An 18,302-nucleotide genomic window follows, 5' to 3' on the forward strand; every position below is an offset into this window, starting at 1 on the left:
ACGTATTGTGATTATAATTTTTATAGATAAAAAGGCAATACATAAAATTTAACATATAATTTACAGCTAAAGATGTGATGTAATACTATTTATGTACTTGGAGGAAGTATAAAATGATATTTTAAAATATTCCATTATAAAAATGAATTTAATACTTTACATCTCTAACATTTATTTTAATTTGTTTATTATTGTTGATACAATAGTTGGATATCACATATAATGTCTTTATGGAACTTTGTTTTCAATATTTTAAAAATTATTTTGTCATTTTTTATACTTTGTAATTTTCTTCACAGATGACTTCTACTATAACGTTAAAAGCATGAGTTGGTGTTCCTTTGTTAGGGTAGATGATCTCCATATTTGAATTCATTAATTCATTCTACACAAAGAATTTGAAGTGTCCGTCATGTATAAAAGAGAAGGTTTTCATTTACTTTGATATAATAATTCAATAAAAATTATTTTAGTTATATAAAAAAATTGGGATATTCATATAGATAGTCCGATAAATTTACTTTTCACTTTTTCTAGCGAATATACATAGATCATATATTAATTAATCATATATATTATATATTTATCAACTATTTTTAATTTAATCAATTGAATGAACACCTATTTACTATGTTAATTCTTCAAACTTATATTATTATTTTGTTCTAAGAAGTGGCAAACTTTTTTTTTATTATTATTTTCAAAAAAAAAAATTATTAATATGAGAAACCCAGTAGTAGTCATTATATATATTTAGGAAAGAGATGTTACTTGTGTTTTTCCACTAAGAAATACTTTACTCTTTTTGTGAGTGATGGGGTTCCTATTCCATGTGATTGAATTACCAAAATTGGCATTCTTATGGAGATATCTGAAATTAATGGTGATTGTTTTCCTTACTCGGCTGGGTCTCTGCAAACCTCCCCCTGAAGAAGACGATGCGGATTCAAGCTACAACCCCAATAGTTACATCCTTCTATTAGACGGCACTTGCCCTTCCCTTGTCACCGTTCCAATCGAGGTCGCCACCGCCGCCGTCAAGCTCAAAGTCCCCATACTCCTCTACAGCGATTACCTCCTCTGCCGCCGCCGGAAATGCGGCCAATCAGTGAAAGGATGCTCGATCTGCCTTGAATCCATGGAGCTAGATGAGGAGGTCAGAGAGCTCATCACCTGCAGCCATGTCTTCCACAGGGGATGCCTTGATACTTGGGTGAACGATGGACACGTCACCTGCCCCTTGTGCAGATCTATGTTGCTACCCCCTAAGTTGACCTCTTTCCGATCTAATTCTCTAAATCCATCCATTACTAGTTCTAGTTAGTTTTCGATGCTTATTACAAACTTTTGCATAAACTATAACAGATGCAAAATTAGTGATACAGACATTTCCTGTACAGATTGCCATACTTATTCTAATAAAAAATCTGCAAAACTTATTGAAATTTTTGCATAAGCTGTAGAACAGATACAAAGTTAGTTTCCTGTACAGATTGCAAAACTATTGCTAATTAAAACTCTGCTTTAAGCTCATGAGTTTTCTGAGCTCTCCATTTTGTTTGTTTGTTTCTTTCTTCCGTTTTTTGATAAAGAGGTATGATGGTTAGGCTTTTCTTTTAGTCAAGGAAAGAATGGTGGAAACCATCAACTTGCTGTCTATGGGCTTGGTTAAATAAGCATCCATACCAACCTGTAAGCATTTTGCTTCATCTGATGACATTGCATGAGCTGTCAGTGCAACAATGGGAATGTGTGTTCCTGTTCCCATTTCTGATCTTCTAATTGCCTTTGTTGCTTCATAACCATCCATCTTCGGCATCTGTTAAGAAGCAATTATATTAGCAAACACACAGCAATTTCTTATAACCGTAAATTCATGCTCGACTTACTTGACAATCCATCAGGATCAAGTCATAAGGAAGGGAATAAGAGCCTTCAGCTTGGGAAGTAATTGTATTATCATCTTCCTGAAGAGATTCATTTCTACATTCATCTGAATTAAGCACGGGTTTCAGTGCTTCCACTGCCTGTAGTCCATCTCCTACAACAACCACTTTAGCTCCCAATTTTTCCAGCATTATTGTAGCGACTCTTTGCAGAACTGGGGTATCCTCAGCAAGCAGTATACATAAACCTGCTAGAGATTTCTGCCCTGCTACCTTATTTGAGCAGGCATTTGTGACCTCTTTGGTGGCGGTGCTTGTTAAATTATGTTCTCCATCCCTAGTTTGTCCCAGATGAGTCCTGTCAGGAGCATTTTCTTCAAGATCTACGCTATTGAAGTCAATGAAGTAGTTGTTTAAGGTCCCATAATGTGAAAGAGAGGCTTTGACAAAATTTTCGTCCCTCTTTTTTTCAGAAAGGAATGCATTTGCACATTTGTCATTTCCATTATCTGACTTGTCAGAATCATCCGAGCAGGCGATATCAGAGTGGTTAGGATCAATTTCAAGGCATTCATGTGAATCTCCTTCTGCTGGTGCATTACCAAACGACTGCAGCTCAAGAGTTTTTTCTTTTATAATAGCTTCTAAAATCTGAATCATTTTCCCCTTATATAGTGGTCTATTGACCATAAGTAGGTGTCTCCTTCTTCGGAGTTCCATCTTGATGGTACTCGATGTATCATGGTAAAGAATCCATGCAAACTTTGCTCTGCCATGGTATTTATCAAGAAAATTTAGCTGCTCCTTCCATATACTTGTGCTCAAGTCAAGGATGCCAATGTCAACAACTATGACAAAAGGTGATGAGGCATTAGGATCTTGAATGCTCAAATCTTCAGGATCTAAGCATTCACAAGGTGTGTCTTGCAAATAGCCTTTGGATATAGAAATACCCTGAAGAATTTGAGTGAGCTCATTCCAGTCAGATGCTCCCCAAGTATGCACCCCATTTCTCTTTAACCATTGGGACATTATCACTCTACCCATTTTTCCATTGAGTGCAAGCAACACCTGATGGATGTAAATACCACATTAGAGACTACTGAATCCACAAAGAATGATAATAACACCTGTAGTACTCTAGCATTCAAGTGAATCTGTGAGTTGAATGAATACATTTAGCCCATGAAGTTTTACTTACCCTCATTTTGTGTTCCTCAAAACTAAACTGGCAGTGCTGCCCAGCGACTTCAGCAGGACAGTTTAGTTGAAGGCATAGTTGCATCACTGTCCCTGGTCCATTTTTCTTTACAACTTTAATCTCTCCACCCATTTTGTTAACCTGTATATCATCCTATCATCGTTAGAAACTGCCAAAGCAGTCAACATATCTCTACTTTTATGCTTAAAGCCTATTCCAAGGGGAAATTTTTCAGAAATGATGAACAGTGGAACTTTGCTTAGAGAGTTGTTGTTCATGCCATCCTTTACTTTGTAAGGGGCTTAGGACCACATCAAGTCTTAGAAAATCATAAGTTAAAGCTTGAAATTTGTTTTAAGAAAAAAAATTCAACTCACCAGGGTACGTACAATGCATAGTCCAAGGCCAGTCCCACCATGCCTAAGTATGAACATAATCAAACGATGAGTTTTTTCTTTCCAGATACTAACTAGCTTTTAAGTTTTGCAGGAAGTAAATTCATGCATTCATGCATATATTCTGTTATTTAACTAAAAAAGTTTATCCATAGATGACAATGAAGTGAACTTCTTACAAGCGAGTGGTCGAAGGATCGGCTTGCTCAAAACTTTCAAATACAGATTCCCATTTACTTGGATCAATTCCTAGAGCAACAAAAAGGGAAAATCCAGAGATAGAGAGAAAGAGAGTTAATATGCAGTAGCAGAAAGTGGGAAAATAAGTTAACTGGTAAACTTTATGGCTATTTTGGATTTGTGATCTTACCACAACCAGAGTCCTCAACTTCAAACCACAGGATTATTTTGTTATCTTTCTTGGAGAATTTTTTGCCCTGGCTTTCTTGTCGCTTCAACTTCACTTTAGGTGCAGACCAAGAGTCTTTCTGATTAAGTGGAAAATTCCCTCCACGAGCACTTCCACACCATCCACGAAGAATGATGTAGCCCGCTGTAAGGTATTTCTCAAATTAAAATCACCAAAATCATGACCCTAATCTCTTTGTTTTATCGGAGCTTATATAGGGTCAGTAGAATCACTCTGTTTGATTCTTGCAAGGGCTTTACCAATTATGAGGACAAATAGAAAGACTTGAAAATATATTTATTAAAAAGTTGCACTTACAGGTTGTGAACTTGAGAGAATTGCTAATTAGATTTGCGAAAATTTGAACAACTCTGGCAGAGTCTCCTTTAACTAATTTTGGCATATCATCTGCAGATAGAAACATGAGAAAACAATATATTCAGAAAACAATGTGAAGAGTCTCAAAATCAACTCGTAAGCAGGACAATGGATGTACCAGAGAGATCTAGAACTGTCTCAACATTGTGATTAATGCACTGGACAGAGAACATATCAACAAGTCCTTCAAGTTCTCGAGCCAAGTCAAATTCTGTTTCTTCCAACACCAGTTTTCCAGATTCTACCTGATAAAAAAGTAGCATAATTGAATATATGATTCTTCTCAGGTCTAATTAAAACCACTCTTTTGAGTAATGAGCTTAAGCTAGCTGCAACATTACCCTAAATAGTCTATTACCATTTCATCTATGCTATAATTTCTCCGAGGAACAGTAGGGTCACTTTAGTCAATCAAAGAGTAAACTCTTTCGAATACTATCATCAAAAGAGTTGTTAGTTTGCTCTACTATATCAACGTTCACAAATATTTTTGATTCCCTAGTTTGCTTTTGCATCTTACCTTGCTGAGATCCAAAATGTTGTTTAGAAGCCGAAGCAAGGCAGTTGAGCATTTACGAATCTGAGTAATAGTTGCATACTGTTCATTTGTAAGAAAACCATCACTTATAAGAATGTCCAGCAAGCCAATAACTGCAGCCATAGGTGTTCGTAATTCATGACTGTGAAAAAACAAAGCATGAAGTAACTGTAGAAATGTACATTTGAGAAACTAAAAATTTAAACTGAGAATGAATCTTTCGCTGAGGCAAGATATAGAGTAGAAGAGCGGAAGTAAGCTACTTATTATTGTCTATATCAGAGTTCAAAGTAGAAAACAGTCCAATAGAAAGGAAATATAAACATCTGATAGCTTTATTTTCAGAAAATGGCCTTTACTTACTAATATGAGCTGTGTGTTTCATAAAACAATGTGAATATATTTTTTGAAGAACTGCTGGAATTTAACTCATTTTTTATGCACTAACACCCCCAATGCAGGTACAAATATATTAAGCTAATAATAAAGGACTGATGAGTATTCACCTCATGTTTGCCAGAAATTGGCTTTTGTAATTGCTCGATGCCTCTGCTTTCCTTCTTGCATCTAACTGGCTTATCAGCTCTGCTCTAAGTTTCATTTCCTTTGACACTCCATCTGTTAGTACGAAGATGCAGACACATCCAATGATTAGGATGCATATTGATGCTGAGATCAATATTACAAGAGTCTTGATAGCCCTCTCATCTACCTTTCCCATTATATATTTCCTTGGAATGATGATAACTCCTACCTGTAAAGTTTGCAGATCAGTAAGCACCGACAAATTAGCAGAACGCACTTATCCAATCATGATACTGAAGTGTGCTAAGCTAACAATTTACCATTGGAAGTCTCTTTAACTGCAGGTAAAATGAGTCAATATAATAGAGCTGGTTCCCAAGTTTAGCATTCTCTATGTGCACTTCTTGACTTGGGGGAAGCCTTTTTCCATATTCCTTCTGTAAGCACTCAGCCCCAGATCGTATAACAGGGTCTTCAGAATCAATAGCCATCATTAGCTTTGGCCCTTTTGTAGTATTCATCAAGAGAGGGCTATTCGTGGAAGTAGCGAGCAACCATCCTTCTTGAGAGGTTAAATAAATGTGACCACTATGGAACTCAACAATTTCTTTCATCAATTGACCTACACTATAAAGTGCTGTAGTAACTCCCACAACAGCAACTATGGTTTTATTCGATGGATCCCAAACTGGCAGTGCTGCTGAAAGCAACGGTGAATCTGTATACTTGCTCACAGCCACATGCCATGAAGCTGCACCATCTGGTACTTGTGATATACCAGCAATGTTAATCAACTCATCTGGTGGAATTATGCTTCTCTTTCCATTCCTTTCTCCAGTTGAAGGATCTAAAGGTTCTCGGTACCAAATTGCTGAGATGTTGTTGTGTATAGTTTGGTCGTTCCATCCTTGACGAGACGATAACAAATTTACATCATATGTATTACTTATAGAATAATTGGCAAGATCAGAGTATATGTAGAATGTATTGTTACTCCTGTGATCTCTATGGAAAGCCTGAACAAAACCATTTTTATAGTTGATGGTTAACGAATTCAGAGCTTTCCGACTAGCAAACAGAGCCCAGGTTACATCCTTCATGGATTCGTACAGCTGCTGAGGGGCAAACATTTTAAATTAATAAAAGATAACAGTACCAAATAAGTTGAGCAAGAGAAAAAAGAAACAACCTCAACTTGTTGAGCTTGATCAACAGGTTTGCTATACTTTCTGATTACATACTCTGACAGCTTAACCTGAGCTGTAGTTATTTCAACAGTAGAATTCAAAATGTTCCACATCCTTAATATTGGTCTCTGCAGAAGCTCATGACGAAGACCAAATGCGAGTGTGTTCAGGGATTTTGTTGTGTAAACTCTAGTAAAATGCCATGTTAATAAAGTTAGCATTCCGATCAAAATAGCTAGCATGACCTGCATATAACCATACAGAATAATCCCAAATCAACAATCTGAATCAATCTCCACATCATTTAACTTAATACAATAACATCCAGCAATACTTTTACAGTCTCAAAGTTGAACAAATCGAGATTCAATTTTCAAAATCAACAAAAATTGGAAAGCAAAACTAAAACAGCAAAAAATTATCTCTATTGTTGCTTACCATGATAGCAAGACGAACAACGAAAACACCACGATACGATGAGTGACAAATACTACTATCAAATGGAAGTTCTTCATCGACTTGATAATTTCTTGGGGTACCATTACCACTACGCGATGGAGATTGGTTTCTTTTGGAAAAATCAGCAAATCCAAACATCTTACTGAGAATTCTTTCAGGCAATGATCCTTTTGGTGTAATTGGAGGTGATGGAGATTCAATGCTCAGAGTAGTAGTAGTTCCATAAGTTGCTTTATTATGTGCCATTAATATTCTCTGTTCAACTGTACAGAAAAAGAATAAATCATTAGAGTTGGAGGAGGAATTTGGAAGCTGATAGACAGACAAGTAGTGTAAATGACAGAGACTTAAATAAGGACTAGTCAGTGTTACTAGATAAAAATACTGGTGGAATGGACTAATGTCAGTGTGACACTGAATAGTGGGAACTGTGTGTGATATTTAAGTATTTACTTTGTTCCTCATCCACAGAACATTTTTTATTTTTCTCTTTGTCGTTTGATTGGAAACAAGTTATCCTGAGATAACTTATCTCTACCATGTATATGCGATAACTTATTTCATTACTACGGTACAAATGAGATAACGTATGCCAAACATGACAACCAAACAAGATACAAAATTTTTATCTCATCACTATTTTCTTATCGCATGACTAGTTATAGGCTACATTGTTCAATCATCTTTTATTTTATCACCCACCCACCCACCACACCATGTTATGCTAAATACTTACTCATACTTAGTGTTTACATTTAATTAAATAATTTAACTATAATAATTTAAAAAATATGTGAAAATACAAATCATTTAATCATGATTAAGTGATAATTACGTGTAAAAAGTATGTGTCATGCAATTATCAGTTTGACTTTACTCTTTAGTATAAAAGATTTTATCCTTTTTTTATTACTCATGTTGTGCTGCCTGAGTAATTTAAATTCGGTTTGAGAAGTTCAATTTTGGGAATAAAATTCATCCTAACGATTTCATTTTTAGAATTCGAATGGAGGAATATTTACTAGTCCTTTGTAACTAGAAGGGTCAAATGCCCTTTTTCTATTTTAATAATATGTGAGTCGTCTAGAATAACTTTATTAGTACAACAATATGTGACCAAATATTTTGAAATATTCCAAATGGATAAAGTGCAATCTACATTAGGGAAGAAAGAGTATATAGAGTAACTGGTAAAACTTTTACCCCTACAAAAAAGAAAAAGGACTCGTATAAAGTTAAAACAGGCTCAGAAATGAAAAAAGTCAAATGTTTTTTAAATCAATATGCTTGATATCATAAACCTCCAAGTTTACTATAAATCCGTAATCATTGAACCCACCACTTCAAACTTTTTTCCATTTTTCTTTTGTTAGTAGTACTTTTTATCATACGTAACTTCTGATTTAATTGTACAAATGTGACTTGAAAAGAAATAAGGTTTTGTAGCAATTGTAAAAAAAAAAAGAAAAAGAGAGAGAGAGAGGGAAAAGTCCTACAAATCCCTCAAAATTGATATACTTTGGTTATTTGGGGGCATTTTTTTAATATAAAAAGTAACCATTTGATAGATTGAGACCAGTGACAAGTGAGTAGTCACCATCGAAATCTTGTACTGGCATTGGCTATATAAAATTGTAGTTGTCTTATAAGACCTTAATAATTGATTTTAGAGGTCATACGTTTACCAAAAGTAAGGGGGACATGTACATACATTATTTCTTATGGATCCATATATGGACTACACTGCCTTGCTGTGTTGAACTGGACTCCCTCTTTCTTGTTTTTATGTTTGTTACAGTACTCTTGCAACATCCCCATTTACAATTGCTCAATTGTTAGATTATGCTTCCCCTAAGTTGTGTCAAAATTTGTCTCACCTCAGTTAGCTCGAGTGTATTATTAAATTGGGACGGAGGGAGTAATAGCTAATTTAAAACTTATTATGAATTTTACTTTTTTTTCTAGAACCATAGTTATATAGGTTGAAGAAAAGTCTAACGAGTTGACTCGGCTTGTTGGACTCACTTGTACTATAAAAACGCTTTGTTAGGCTAGACTCAATTTGATAACTCGGGTCAAAAGTATCGTAAGTAAAATTAGGCTATACTAGTACTATAAATATAAGTAAACACTATATACTCTTAAAAAAAATACCTCGATATATCATCCAAATTGCTTTAGGCAAAAAATTATACTGTGTATATTTGAAATTAAAGTCATTTTTATATATATACTAGTTCTGAATACGTGCGTTGCACGTGTAATCCATACTAATCCTTCGCAAGAACAATTAAATTATAAGTTGGTTTTTTGAAAACCTTATTATTATCCATAAATTGTGAAGACTTGATTATTATGTAGTTGGAATAAAATAAAATAATGTCATATCACTAAATTATTGAACAATTATAAAGGACACGATAGTTGTCGCATGCATTTGATCTTGGATTGGATAGAAGTTGAAGTTAAATTTTGTGAAGACATAATGTTCTTAGTCTAATAGGATTTATAATTATGTATTAGAGATCCAAAATCAATAGATGATTCTTCTCATTTCTTTATGACTTATTTGCATATCGTAAATTAAATATTATTGAATTAAACCCTCATTTAAAGGTATCCAACATAGAAAGTTAAAAGGCAAATTATAGAGGCAAGATCATTTCAAAGAAATGATCATTATCAACAAATTAGAGATATTATCAAAGAAAACAAAGTCATAAAGCTTCGACATTCATAATCATTTTGAAATATGTACATAGTGATATCTGCAAGATTCCTACACAAATGTACTTTAAAAAATAACGATTAGTAGAAAAAAATCAAGAGAAGTTATATATAACACAAATACAATTTAAGAAATTAATTGAACCAACTTTTCTATGCTTACCTCCTAGAGATAGCTAAATAAGAAGACGATAAATATTGTTACACTATTGAGTATTACTGAGATACCAAAAGCTTGAGAAACTATATATGATGACAATATTCTTAGCATTCCAAACAAAATTATCTTATTCTTTCATTCATGTGAGAAGCACAACATAAAAAGCACAATAATTTTTTTTAGAAATAATAACTAAATGACTCATATTTAAACATGAAAGGCTGGATATTTGTTACATATCTATAAGTTTACACCTACGATATATTATATTGTTTCATTCAAATAGTGAGAATTAGTTATATGCTAAATGTTCGTTTATATAAGATAAATTTAATTTATCAAGTAGAAAATTCATCATTAATTTATGCTAATTACGAAGGAAGGACATCAAAAGTTTTGCAACAATGTTTATTGTAGCTATTACTTAGCATTTAAGATAATTTATGAATATAGTTCATTGAATTTTTTTTTATAGTTTTGCGCGATAGGAGTATCTGAAGAGATTGTTTTAAATATTGCAAAACTTTTGATTTTCTTCTATCATTTAATAATACAAATATTCATTGTATTTATATTAATTCATGTCATAAGTTGTGTTTTAGCTTCCGAAAAATTGAAGTAATATTATGGGGTTTTCCATTTTAGAATATTATTATTATTATGTATTTATATTTTTGTCCATAAATATATAAAAATAGTGTTTAATAAGATATGATAATATTTACTAATAATTAACGTATACATCAATATTATGACATTACAAGGACATTTTAGTAATTCAACTTTTGATTTGGAGGCTTCCCACTTGTTATGATTTAACTAATTATGTTACTAGTCTAATTAGTTAGTTAGTTAGTAATAGTTAGTCAGCTGAATTCTGTTATTGACAGCTCATTAGTTAGTTAAAAATTTTGATTCCTTTTTGTATAAATACATTGTCTCCTCATAATGAAAATCAGTTGGTTGATTCTCTCCATACTCTCTTCTTCACTGATTTCTCTCTTCACTGCATTCATGGATGATCAGCCATGGTTATGAGCTGATTTTGACATGGTATCAGAGCACGAGGTATCTCGATTCATCTTTACCTTTGTGCTTCTTCTTCGATCTCATTATGCTTTTGAATTGCTTCTTTGATATACGTCTCAGAATCGTCAGCTAAATTGAGTTCTAGATCTGTTTCGTTTCAATTTTTTGTTGTGTTTCATCACTGGGTCAAATCGTACTCTGTGTATTTCTTTGATCTGAGTTTACTATGGTGACTGAGAGTGGTTCCCCTTCGACTGAGAATTCTGTGAGTAACAATGGTGTTAATGATCTCGGCTCTCCACTGTATATGCATCCTTCGGATAATCCAGGTGCTTCGTTGGTTCAAACTCCTTTTGATGGAGTAGGTTACAGATCGTGGAGACGCAGTGTTCTTAGAGTTTTGTCAGTTAAGAACAAGCTGGGTTTCATCAATGGTGATTGTAAGAGGCCCGATGTAGGAACACCACAATTTCGTCAATGGGAAAGGTGTGATGATATGGTTACTTCCTGGATTCTTAATTCTCTAGCTAAGGAAATTGCAGAAAGTGTAGAATATGTTTTTGATTCATGTGAGTTGTGGAAGGAATTGGAGGATCGATATGATCAGACTAATGGTGCAAAGTTGTATCAAGTTCAGCGTGAAATCAATGAATTATCACAAGGAACTTTGGACATAACTACCTACTACACTAGGATGAAAAAGCTATGGGAAGAATTGAGCACATTACACATCAAAACTCAATGCAATTGTAGTTGCACTTGTGGAGCTAAGGATAATGTGTTCAAAGTGGAGCAGGATAGAAGGTTGATACAGTTCCTTATGGGGTTGAATGAGGCCTATACTGTAGTTCGAGGGAATATCCTCATGATGAATCCATTACCTTCTTTGGCACAAACCTTTTCTCTGTTAGTACAAGATGAGAAACAGAGAGAAATTAAACCCAGTGCCCAAATGTATATGGAATCTGCATCTTTGAATGCAAGCAGTTCAAGGAAGAAAGGCATGGAGTCTGTTGCTTTCAATACAAATGGTTCAGGAGGAGCAGGTCCTTCTAGGTCACCAAGACCAAACCATTCTTCTACAGGGAACACCAATACTAATTTCAAGACTAACTACTCTCAGACCAGTTCCTATAGTGGCAACAGGCCTCGTATGATATGTGATTATTGCAAGAGACCTGGTCACATCAGGGAAAAATGTTACAAACTACATGGTTATCCACAGACAAACAATAATCCACAGGGAAACAATTATCAGAATTTCAACCAAAATGGGTACAGGGACAACAATCAGAATTTTAGATTCAACAGAGGAAAAGGCCTTATGGCTGATGTTCATGGCTGTTCAGGAGAGGAGAATGATGGAGGAACTCATACAGACACAGGTCATTCACTAACAAGAGAACAGTATGTTCAATTTGTGGAGTTGTTGCAGCAGTTCCAAGCTGAGAAGGATAATGCTAAGCACATGGACAATGGTAGTGTGAATTTTGCAGGTATGATAGCATGTACTTCTTCTATTGTTTTTGGAACATTATCTTGCAGATGTCCTCACAGTAAAAATGAACCTTGGATCCTTGACTCAGGAGCCTCTCATCATATGACCTTTGACCTAACATTTCTAACAAACATTACCTACCTTCCATGCCCCTTGTTAATTTCTTTACCAAATGGTTATAAGGTGAAAGTTATGAAAATTGGTAGTGTGATACTTGCACCAGACATTGTTTTACATGAAGTGTTGTATGTGCCCTCATTTAAGTATAATCTTGTTTCCATTCATTGTCTTTCAAAATCCATACCTAAAAGTGCTGTGTATTTTTCTGATTCTTCATGTATTCTGCAGGCCCCTTCAATGAAGAGGCCTCTGGTAATTGGTGAAGCAAAGGATGGGCTTTATTTTTTGTGTCCTAAATGTCTGATGAAGCCTGTTCATTCTGGTGCTGCCTGTACTGCTTCTGCTGCTTCCAATTCTGATTACTTGTCAAGACAAGATGTTTTCAATTCTAAACTTGTACCTTTTACTACTCACTCATGTAAACACAGTACACAGCAACCTTATGTCTGTTCTCCACTCAATAAAACTCCTGATATTTCTGCTTCTTTTATGACTCATACCTGCAATGATGTGAATGTGTTGTGGCATAATAGACTTGGACATGTACCTTTTGTAAAGATGAAGGAAATTAAGTCTATACCCGAAAGTTTTTCTGCAAAACAGCACTTTCTTTGTAACATATGTCCAATGGCAAGACAGGAAAGAATGCCCTTTCATCATAGTACTCACATTTCTACCAAAATATTTCAATTGTTACACATAGATCTATGGGGTCCTTACCATATGATGACACATGATAAGCATAGATACTTTATCACTATTGTTGATGACTATAGTAGATGATGTACATGGACCCAATTGTTGACATGTAAGAGTAACACCTTAGCAGTCATCAAAAGTTTCTTATCCATGATTGAGAACCAATTCAATACATGTGTTCAGACCATAAGAACTGACAATGGACTTGAGTTTCTGAACACAGAAACATCAATCTTCCTCAAGGGAAAATGAATTATACATGAGAGAACATGTCCTTACACACCCCAACAAAATTGGGTGGTAGAAAGAAAACACAAATATTTGTTAGAAACTGCCAGGGCCCTTTTTTTCTAATCCAAATTACCTCTTAAGTATTGGGGTGAGTGTGTGTTGTGTGCCACATACATCATTAATAGACTTCCTACCTCCCATGTAAAGGGTAAGTCCCCATATGAGTTGTTATATGACACCAAACCAACATACTCACACATGAAATCCTTTGGTTGTTTATGCTATCCTACTTTTCCAAAAACCCATAGGGACAAATTCCAAGCAAGGACCACACCCCATATCTTCATAGGCTACCCCTTTAGGACAAAAGGTTACAAAGTTCTTAGTCTGGCCACAAGAAAAATACACATCTCCAGGGATGTAGTCTTTAAAGAAACTATTTTTCCTTTTGCTGTTTTACCTGATGTCTCTTCTTTTCCTTCAGTCTTGAATTCTGTGCCTTTCATAGACACTTTACATGATAACATTGCCTTGCAATCTGTACAACATGTGGAAAATAATGTAGTTGGTGCAAGTAACAGTCCACTTCACAAATCACCTAATAACAATCCAACTAGTTTATCACCTAACAATGTAGCACCTGCCATTTCTCATTCTCCTAATTCTGTCCAACAATCTGAGCCTATACTTCCCACAAGACCATCTAGATCACATAGATTACCTGCACACCTACATGATTATGTTTTGCCTAACAATATAACAAATCAGTTACAGAATTCACATATTTCCCTCAACACTGCATTCTCCAAACACCAACATATACCATCTGAGATCTTGGCATCTGAGAGTCAGACACTTGTGAGGAATATCAGTAATGATGATGAACCTTCTTCATATGAAGAAGCTGCTATAAACCCTGCCTGGCAGCAAGCTATGACACAAGAATTTGAAGCATTGCACACAAATCATACTTGGGATCTTGTTAGTCTACCTAGTGGCAAGAAGGCCATAGGATGTAGATGGGTGTATAAAGTGAAGCATAAAGCTGATGGAACTATTGAGAGATTCAAAGCAAGACTTGTAGTGAAAGGTTATACTCAAGAAGCTGGCATTGATTATACAGAGACTTTTTCACCAGTAATCAAGATGACAACAGTGAGGGCTTTGCTAGCTACAGCTGTAAAAAAGGGCTGGGATATATTCCAACTTGATGTGAACAATGCCTTCCTTCATGGAGATTTACATGAAGAGGTGTATATGGAGGTTCCTCCAGGCCTAGCAATACACAAGCCAGGGATGGTATGTAGATTAAACAAGTCTCTATATGGCTTAAAACAAGCCAGCAGGCAGTGGTATGCCAAGCTGACTGAAGCCTTATATTCAAAAGGGTACATACACTCATTGAATGACTATTCCTTGTTCTACAAGAAGTCTGAGACTTCCACCATTTTTGTTGCTGTTTATGTAGATGATGTGATCTTAACTGGCACAAATATTTCTGAAATCAAGGAACTCAAGGCATTCCTTCATGACAAGTTCAAAATTAAGGATTTAGGCAAGCTACACTATTTCCTTGGAATGGAGGTACTCTATAAAGATGATGGACTTATCATCTCTCAGAGGAAGTTTGTTCTTGACATGCTAAAAGATTACAAGATTGCAAACATGAGCAGCTGCTCATCTCCACTTGATCCTGCGTTCAAACTCCAAGCAAAGGAAGGAACTCCTTTAACAGAACCACTTTTCTACAGAAAACTTATTGGAAGGTTGAATTTCTTGACCAATACTAGGATGGACATATCATATAGTGTACAGCATCTCAGCCAGTTCATGCAAGATCCTAGAGAGCCACATTTGCAAGCAGCATTTCATCTACTGAGATATCTCAAAACAGATCCCACACTGGGAATTTTTATGTCCAAAGATCAGTCTTACAATGTCAAAGCTTATTGTGACTCTGACTGGGCTGCATGTCCTGATACCAGGAAGTCAGTAAGTGGCTATATTGTGTTACTGGGTAACAGTCCACTAAGCTGGAAGTCCAAGAAACAAGAGACCATATCTTTGTCCTCAGCAGAGGCAGAGTATAGGGCTCTAAGGAAAGTTGCAGGAGAATTAGTTTGGCTCAGCAGATTACTTACAGAACTTACATTGCCAATACCAACACCTATAGAAGTATATTGCGATAGCCAATCAGCCCTTCATATAGCTCGAAATCCAGTATTTCATGAACGTACTAAGCATATTGAAGTAGATTGTCACTTTGTACGGAATCTGCTTCAGACAGGTCTCATTTCATTGCATCACATAAGTTCTGATAATCAACTGGCAGATATACTAACTAAGACATTGACTGGAATCAAGCATTCTGCAGCATTGAGCAAGTTGTCTGTGTTCTCTACACCTCCAACTTGAGGGGGGATGTTATGATTTAACTAATTATGTTACTAGTCTAATTAGTTAGTTAGTTAGTAATAGTTAGTCAGCTGAATTCTGTTATTGACAGCTCATTAGTTAGTTAGAAATTTTGATTCCTTTTTGTATAAATACATTGTCTCCTCATAATGAAAATCAGTTCGTTGATTCTCTCCATACTCTCTTCTTCACTGATTTCTCTCTTCACTGCATTCATGGATGATCAGCCATGGTTATGAGCTGATTTTGACACCACATAATATAATATGATATGATGATGATATATATAGTAAATGTTGAATCTCTTTGACATTCTCCTTCGTATATTTGCTTCTTTATATATCGAACTCTCTTAACAAAAATTCTGATTCCGAACACATCAAAAAGGAACAAATATTCTTAAAGTAGTCTTAGGATATAATAAATGGTGTTCAATCCTACCCATCCACCATTTAAAGACATATTTTTCCTAAATCAGGAGAAGGACGACCCTTTTACACTATTTCCCCCCCAAGGGCCAAGGACACTGTACTTTGATGATACTAAAGTTTGCATTATTTAAAGGCCGATTCCATATTAGAGAATTGAAAGAGAGAGGTCATAAGGTCACCATATAAATCAAAATTTTGAAGAACCCAAATATTCGAATAAGCAGACAAGCCATAGATTTGCAAGATTGCAAAATATGGGAGACACAACACGTGTATTTTCTTCTGGAATTACACCCAGCAAAAGGCAAAAGGGGTATCTCTCAATTTAAAAAAACACTTATATATTAAAGAGGCTGCGTCTTTACTCCCTTCGTCTCAATTTATGTGATACATTTTTTTTTATTTGAGTCTTATTTATTTAGCAAAAAAATCAACAAAAATGTATTCTTCTATTTAAAAATTCATTTATTTTAAAGACGGTCTAATAAAGTATTTCTATATTACGTAAATTTCATGTTTAATTAAACTACGTCAAATAAATTGAGATAAGGAATTAACTGTTATAGAACAAAGATATTGTAAACTATACGCTAATTCATCCCAACTGTGTGACCAAACAATCAGTTTGACACTATATGCTTTATTCATCATTAAAAAGAATTGAGATATTTATATATTAGAATATAATTTAATATTTATGCTATCGTTTTGCTTTCATAGTAGGTTCCACTACATAAAAAGAAAAGTAGTTAGGTAATACTAAATATATAGTACCTTTTTAAAGCATAGTGTATGAATCAAAAGTTTTTATTTATTTTTAGGTTGTCCTGTGACCTATCTCCGCTGGGGTGCAACTCCTTTTGCCGATATAAGAAAATGGACAAAAAATAAGTAATTGAATAAAAAAGGTAAAGCTCACAGAGCAGAAGTATGATATAATGCCTGGGTTTGGTTCGACACGTATCTCAAATATGTTTGGAGATAGTAAATACTTATTTGTATTAAGTATTTACATCAATCAACAAATTTAACTAATCATGATTAAGTGATTAGTTAAAGTCTAAAAACAAACACACAACACGTTAACATATATATACACGGAAACCGAATATGTTAGCCTCTAAACCAAGTAACAAACCTTACTATTATTTCATTTGTTTCATATTACTTGACCTTTGTTGACCTGATATACAATTTAAGAAACTGTATTTTATTGAAGTAATCTTATTAATGATGTTTTAAAACTCTAAATTTGACTATTACTAAGTCTAATTTATATATGTAGTTAGTAGTATGGAAAAAAAAAAAGTAATGAAATTCTCTTGTTTTGCTAAAATAATAAATAAAATAAAACACTTATTTTTTATATAGGAGTCAAGTAACATAAAACCGTCGAAGGATACGTTATTTACAACTTATTATAGAAGTTGACATCTATACTAGGGTAGTACTCTCTTTAGCGTCCATGAAATGTCAAAAGGTCGCATGAAAATAGTCCAAATTAATTTAAAGATTTTTTCTTAACATAGTGGTCCGATTAGTGGGTGGTTAACTGATAAGAATGGAAACAAAGTTCATCAAATATAATTGCTAGAGGTGGCTAAAATTAATAAAATACTCTTTTAGCTCTTTCTTTTCTATTTTGGCTTTGATTTTGTGCGCTTCATCCTCAAGAACAGTAATTAATCACTCACCAATAGTGGTCTGATTTGTGGTCTTAATTCATTTGATTTTCCACTCTTTAGCAAAATAAACATATAGTGCTAGGTTGCATCATCGTCGGCTGCATAAATTATTCACTTCTATATAGAAAAAAAAAATCAACTAGCAATTAATTACAAGCTCTAATTTACCAGAGAGAGAAAAAAAAAAGTAATCTATTGGCACTTTTACTTTTTTTAAAAATAAATAAATTCCCCTTTGAACCAATTATGTAGTCAATGTTATGATCATTATGGACAAAGTGGGGGAATTGAACGTGCGCATGGTGAATTGACCCACTTTACTAGAATTT

At 34.5% G+C, this 18,302-nt stretch overlaps 2 protein-coding genes across 3 annotated transcripts; one reads left to right on the forward strand and one right to left on the reverse strand.

The window, feature by feature from the left end:
* The first annotated feature begins 777 nt into the window (after positions 1 to 777).
* On the forward strand, positions 778 to 1,456 carry LOC125821988 (E3 ubiquitin-protein ligase RHA2A-like). Its single transcript, XM_049501359.1, has one exon. It carries the CDS (start codon positions 815 to 817, stop codon positions 1,322 to 1,324), a length of 510 nt encoding a protein of 169 aa, XP_049357316.1. The 5' UTR covers positions 778 to 814; the 3' UTR covers positions 1,325 to 1,456.
* An 87-nt stretch (positions 1,457 to 1,543) lies between these two features.
* On the reverse strand, positions 1,544 to 7,342 carry LOC125821987 (histidine kinase 1). Of its 2 annotated transcripts, none has more exons than XM_049501357.1 (13): positions 6,958 to 7,342; positions 6,522 to 6,764; positions 5,653 to 6,447; positions 5,314 to 5,561; positions 4,790 to 4,949; positions 4,388 to 4,514; positions 4,210 to 4,299; positions 3,853 to 4,035; positions 3,662 to 3,731; positions 3,465 to 3,507; positions 3,088 to 3,228; positions 1,890 to 2,957; positions 1,544 to 1,819 (listed from the first exon to the last, which is right to left on the reverse strand). In XM_049501357.1, exons 1-13 carry the CDS (start codon positions 7,222 to 7,224, stop codon positions 1,604 to 1,606), a joined length of 3,651 nt encoding a protein of 1,216 aa, XP_049357314.1. In that variant the 5' UTR covers positions 7,225 to 7,342; the 3' UTR covers positions 1,544 to 1,603. The 2 variants fall into 2 exon arrangements, with proteins under 2 accessions (XP_049357314.1, XP_049357315.1); XM_049501358.1 differs by having other exon boundaries at positions 1,545 to 1,819; positions 5,653 to 6,444.
* Between the last annotated feature and the right edge of the window lie 10,960 nt (positions 7,343 to 18,302).

Source organism: Solanum verrucosum, unplaced genomic scaffold (genome assembly GCF_900185275.1).
Source record: "Solanum verrucosum unplaced genomic scaffold, falcon-dt-bn FXZP01000103.1, whole genome shotgun sequence".
NCBI lineage: Eukaryota > Viridiplantae > Streptophyta > Magnoliopsida > Solanales > Solanaceae > Solanum > Solanum verrucosum.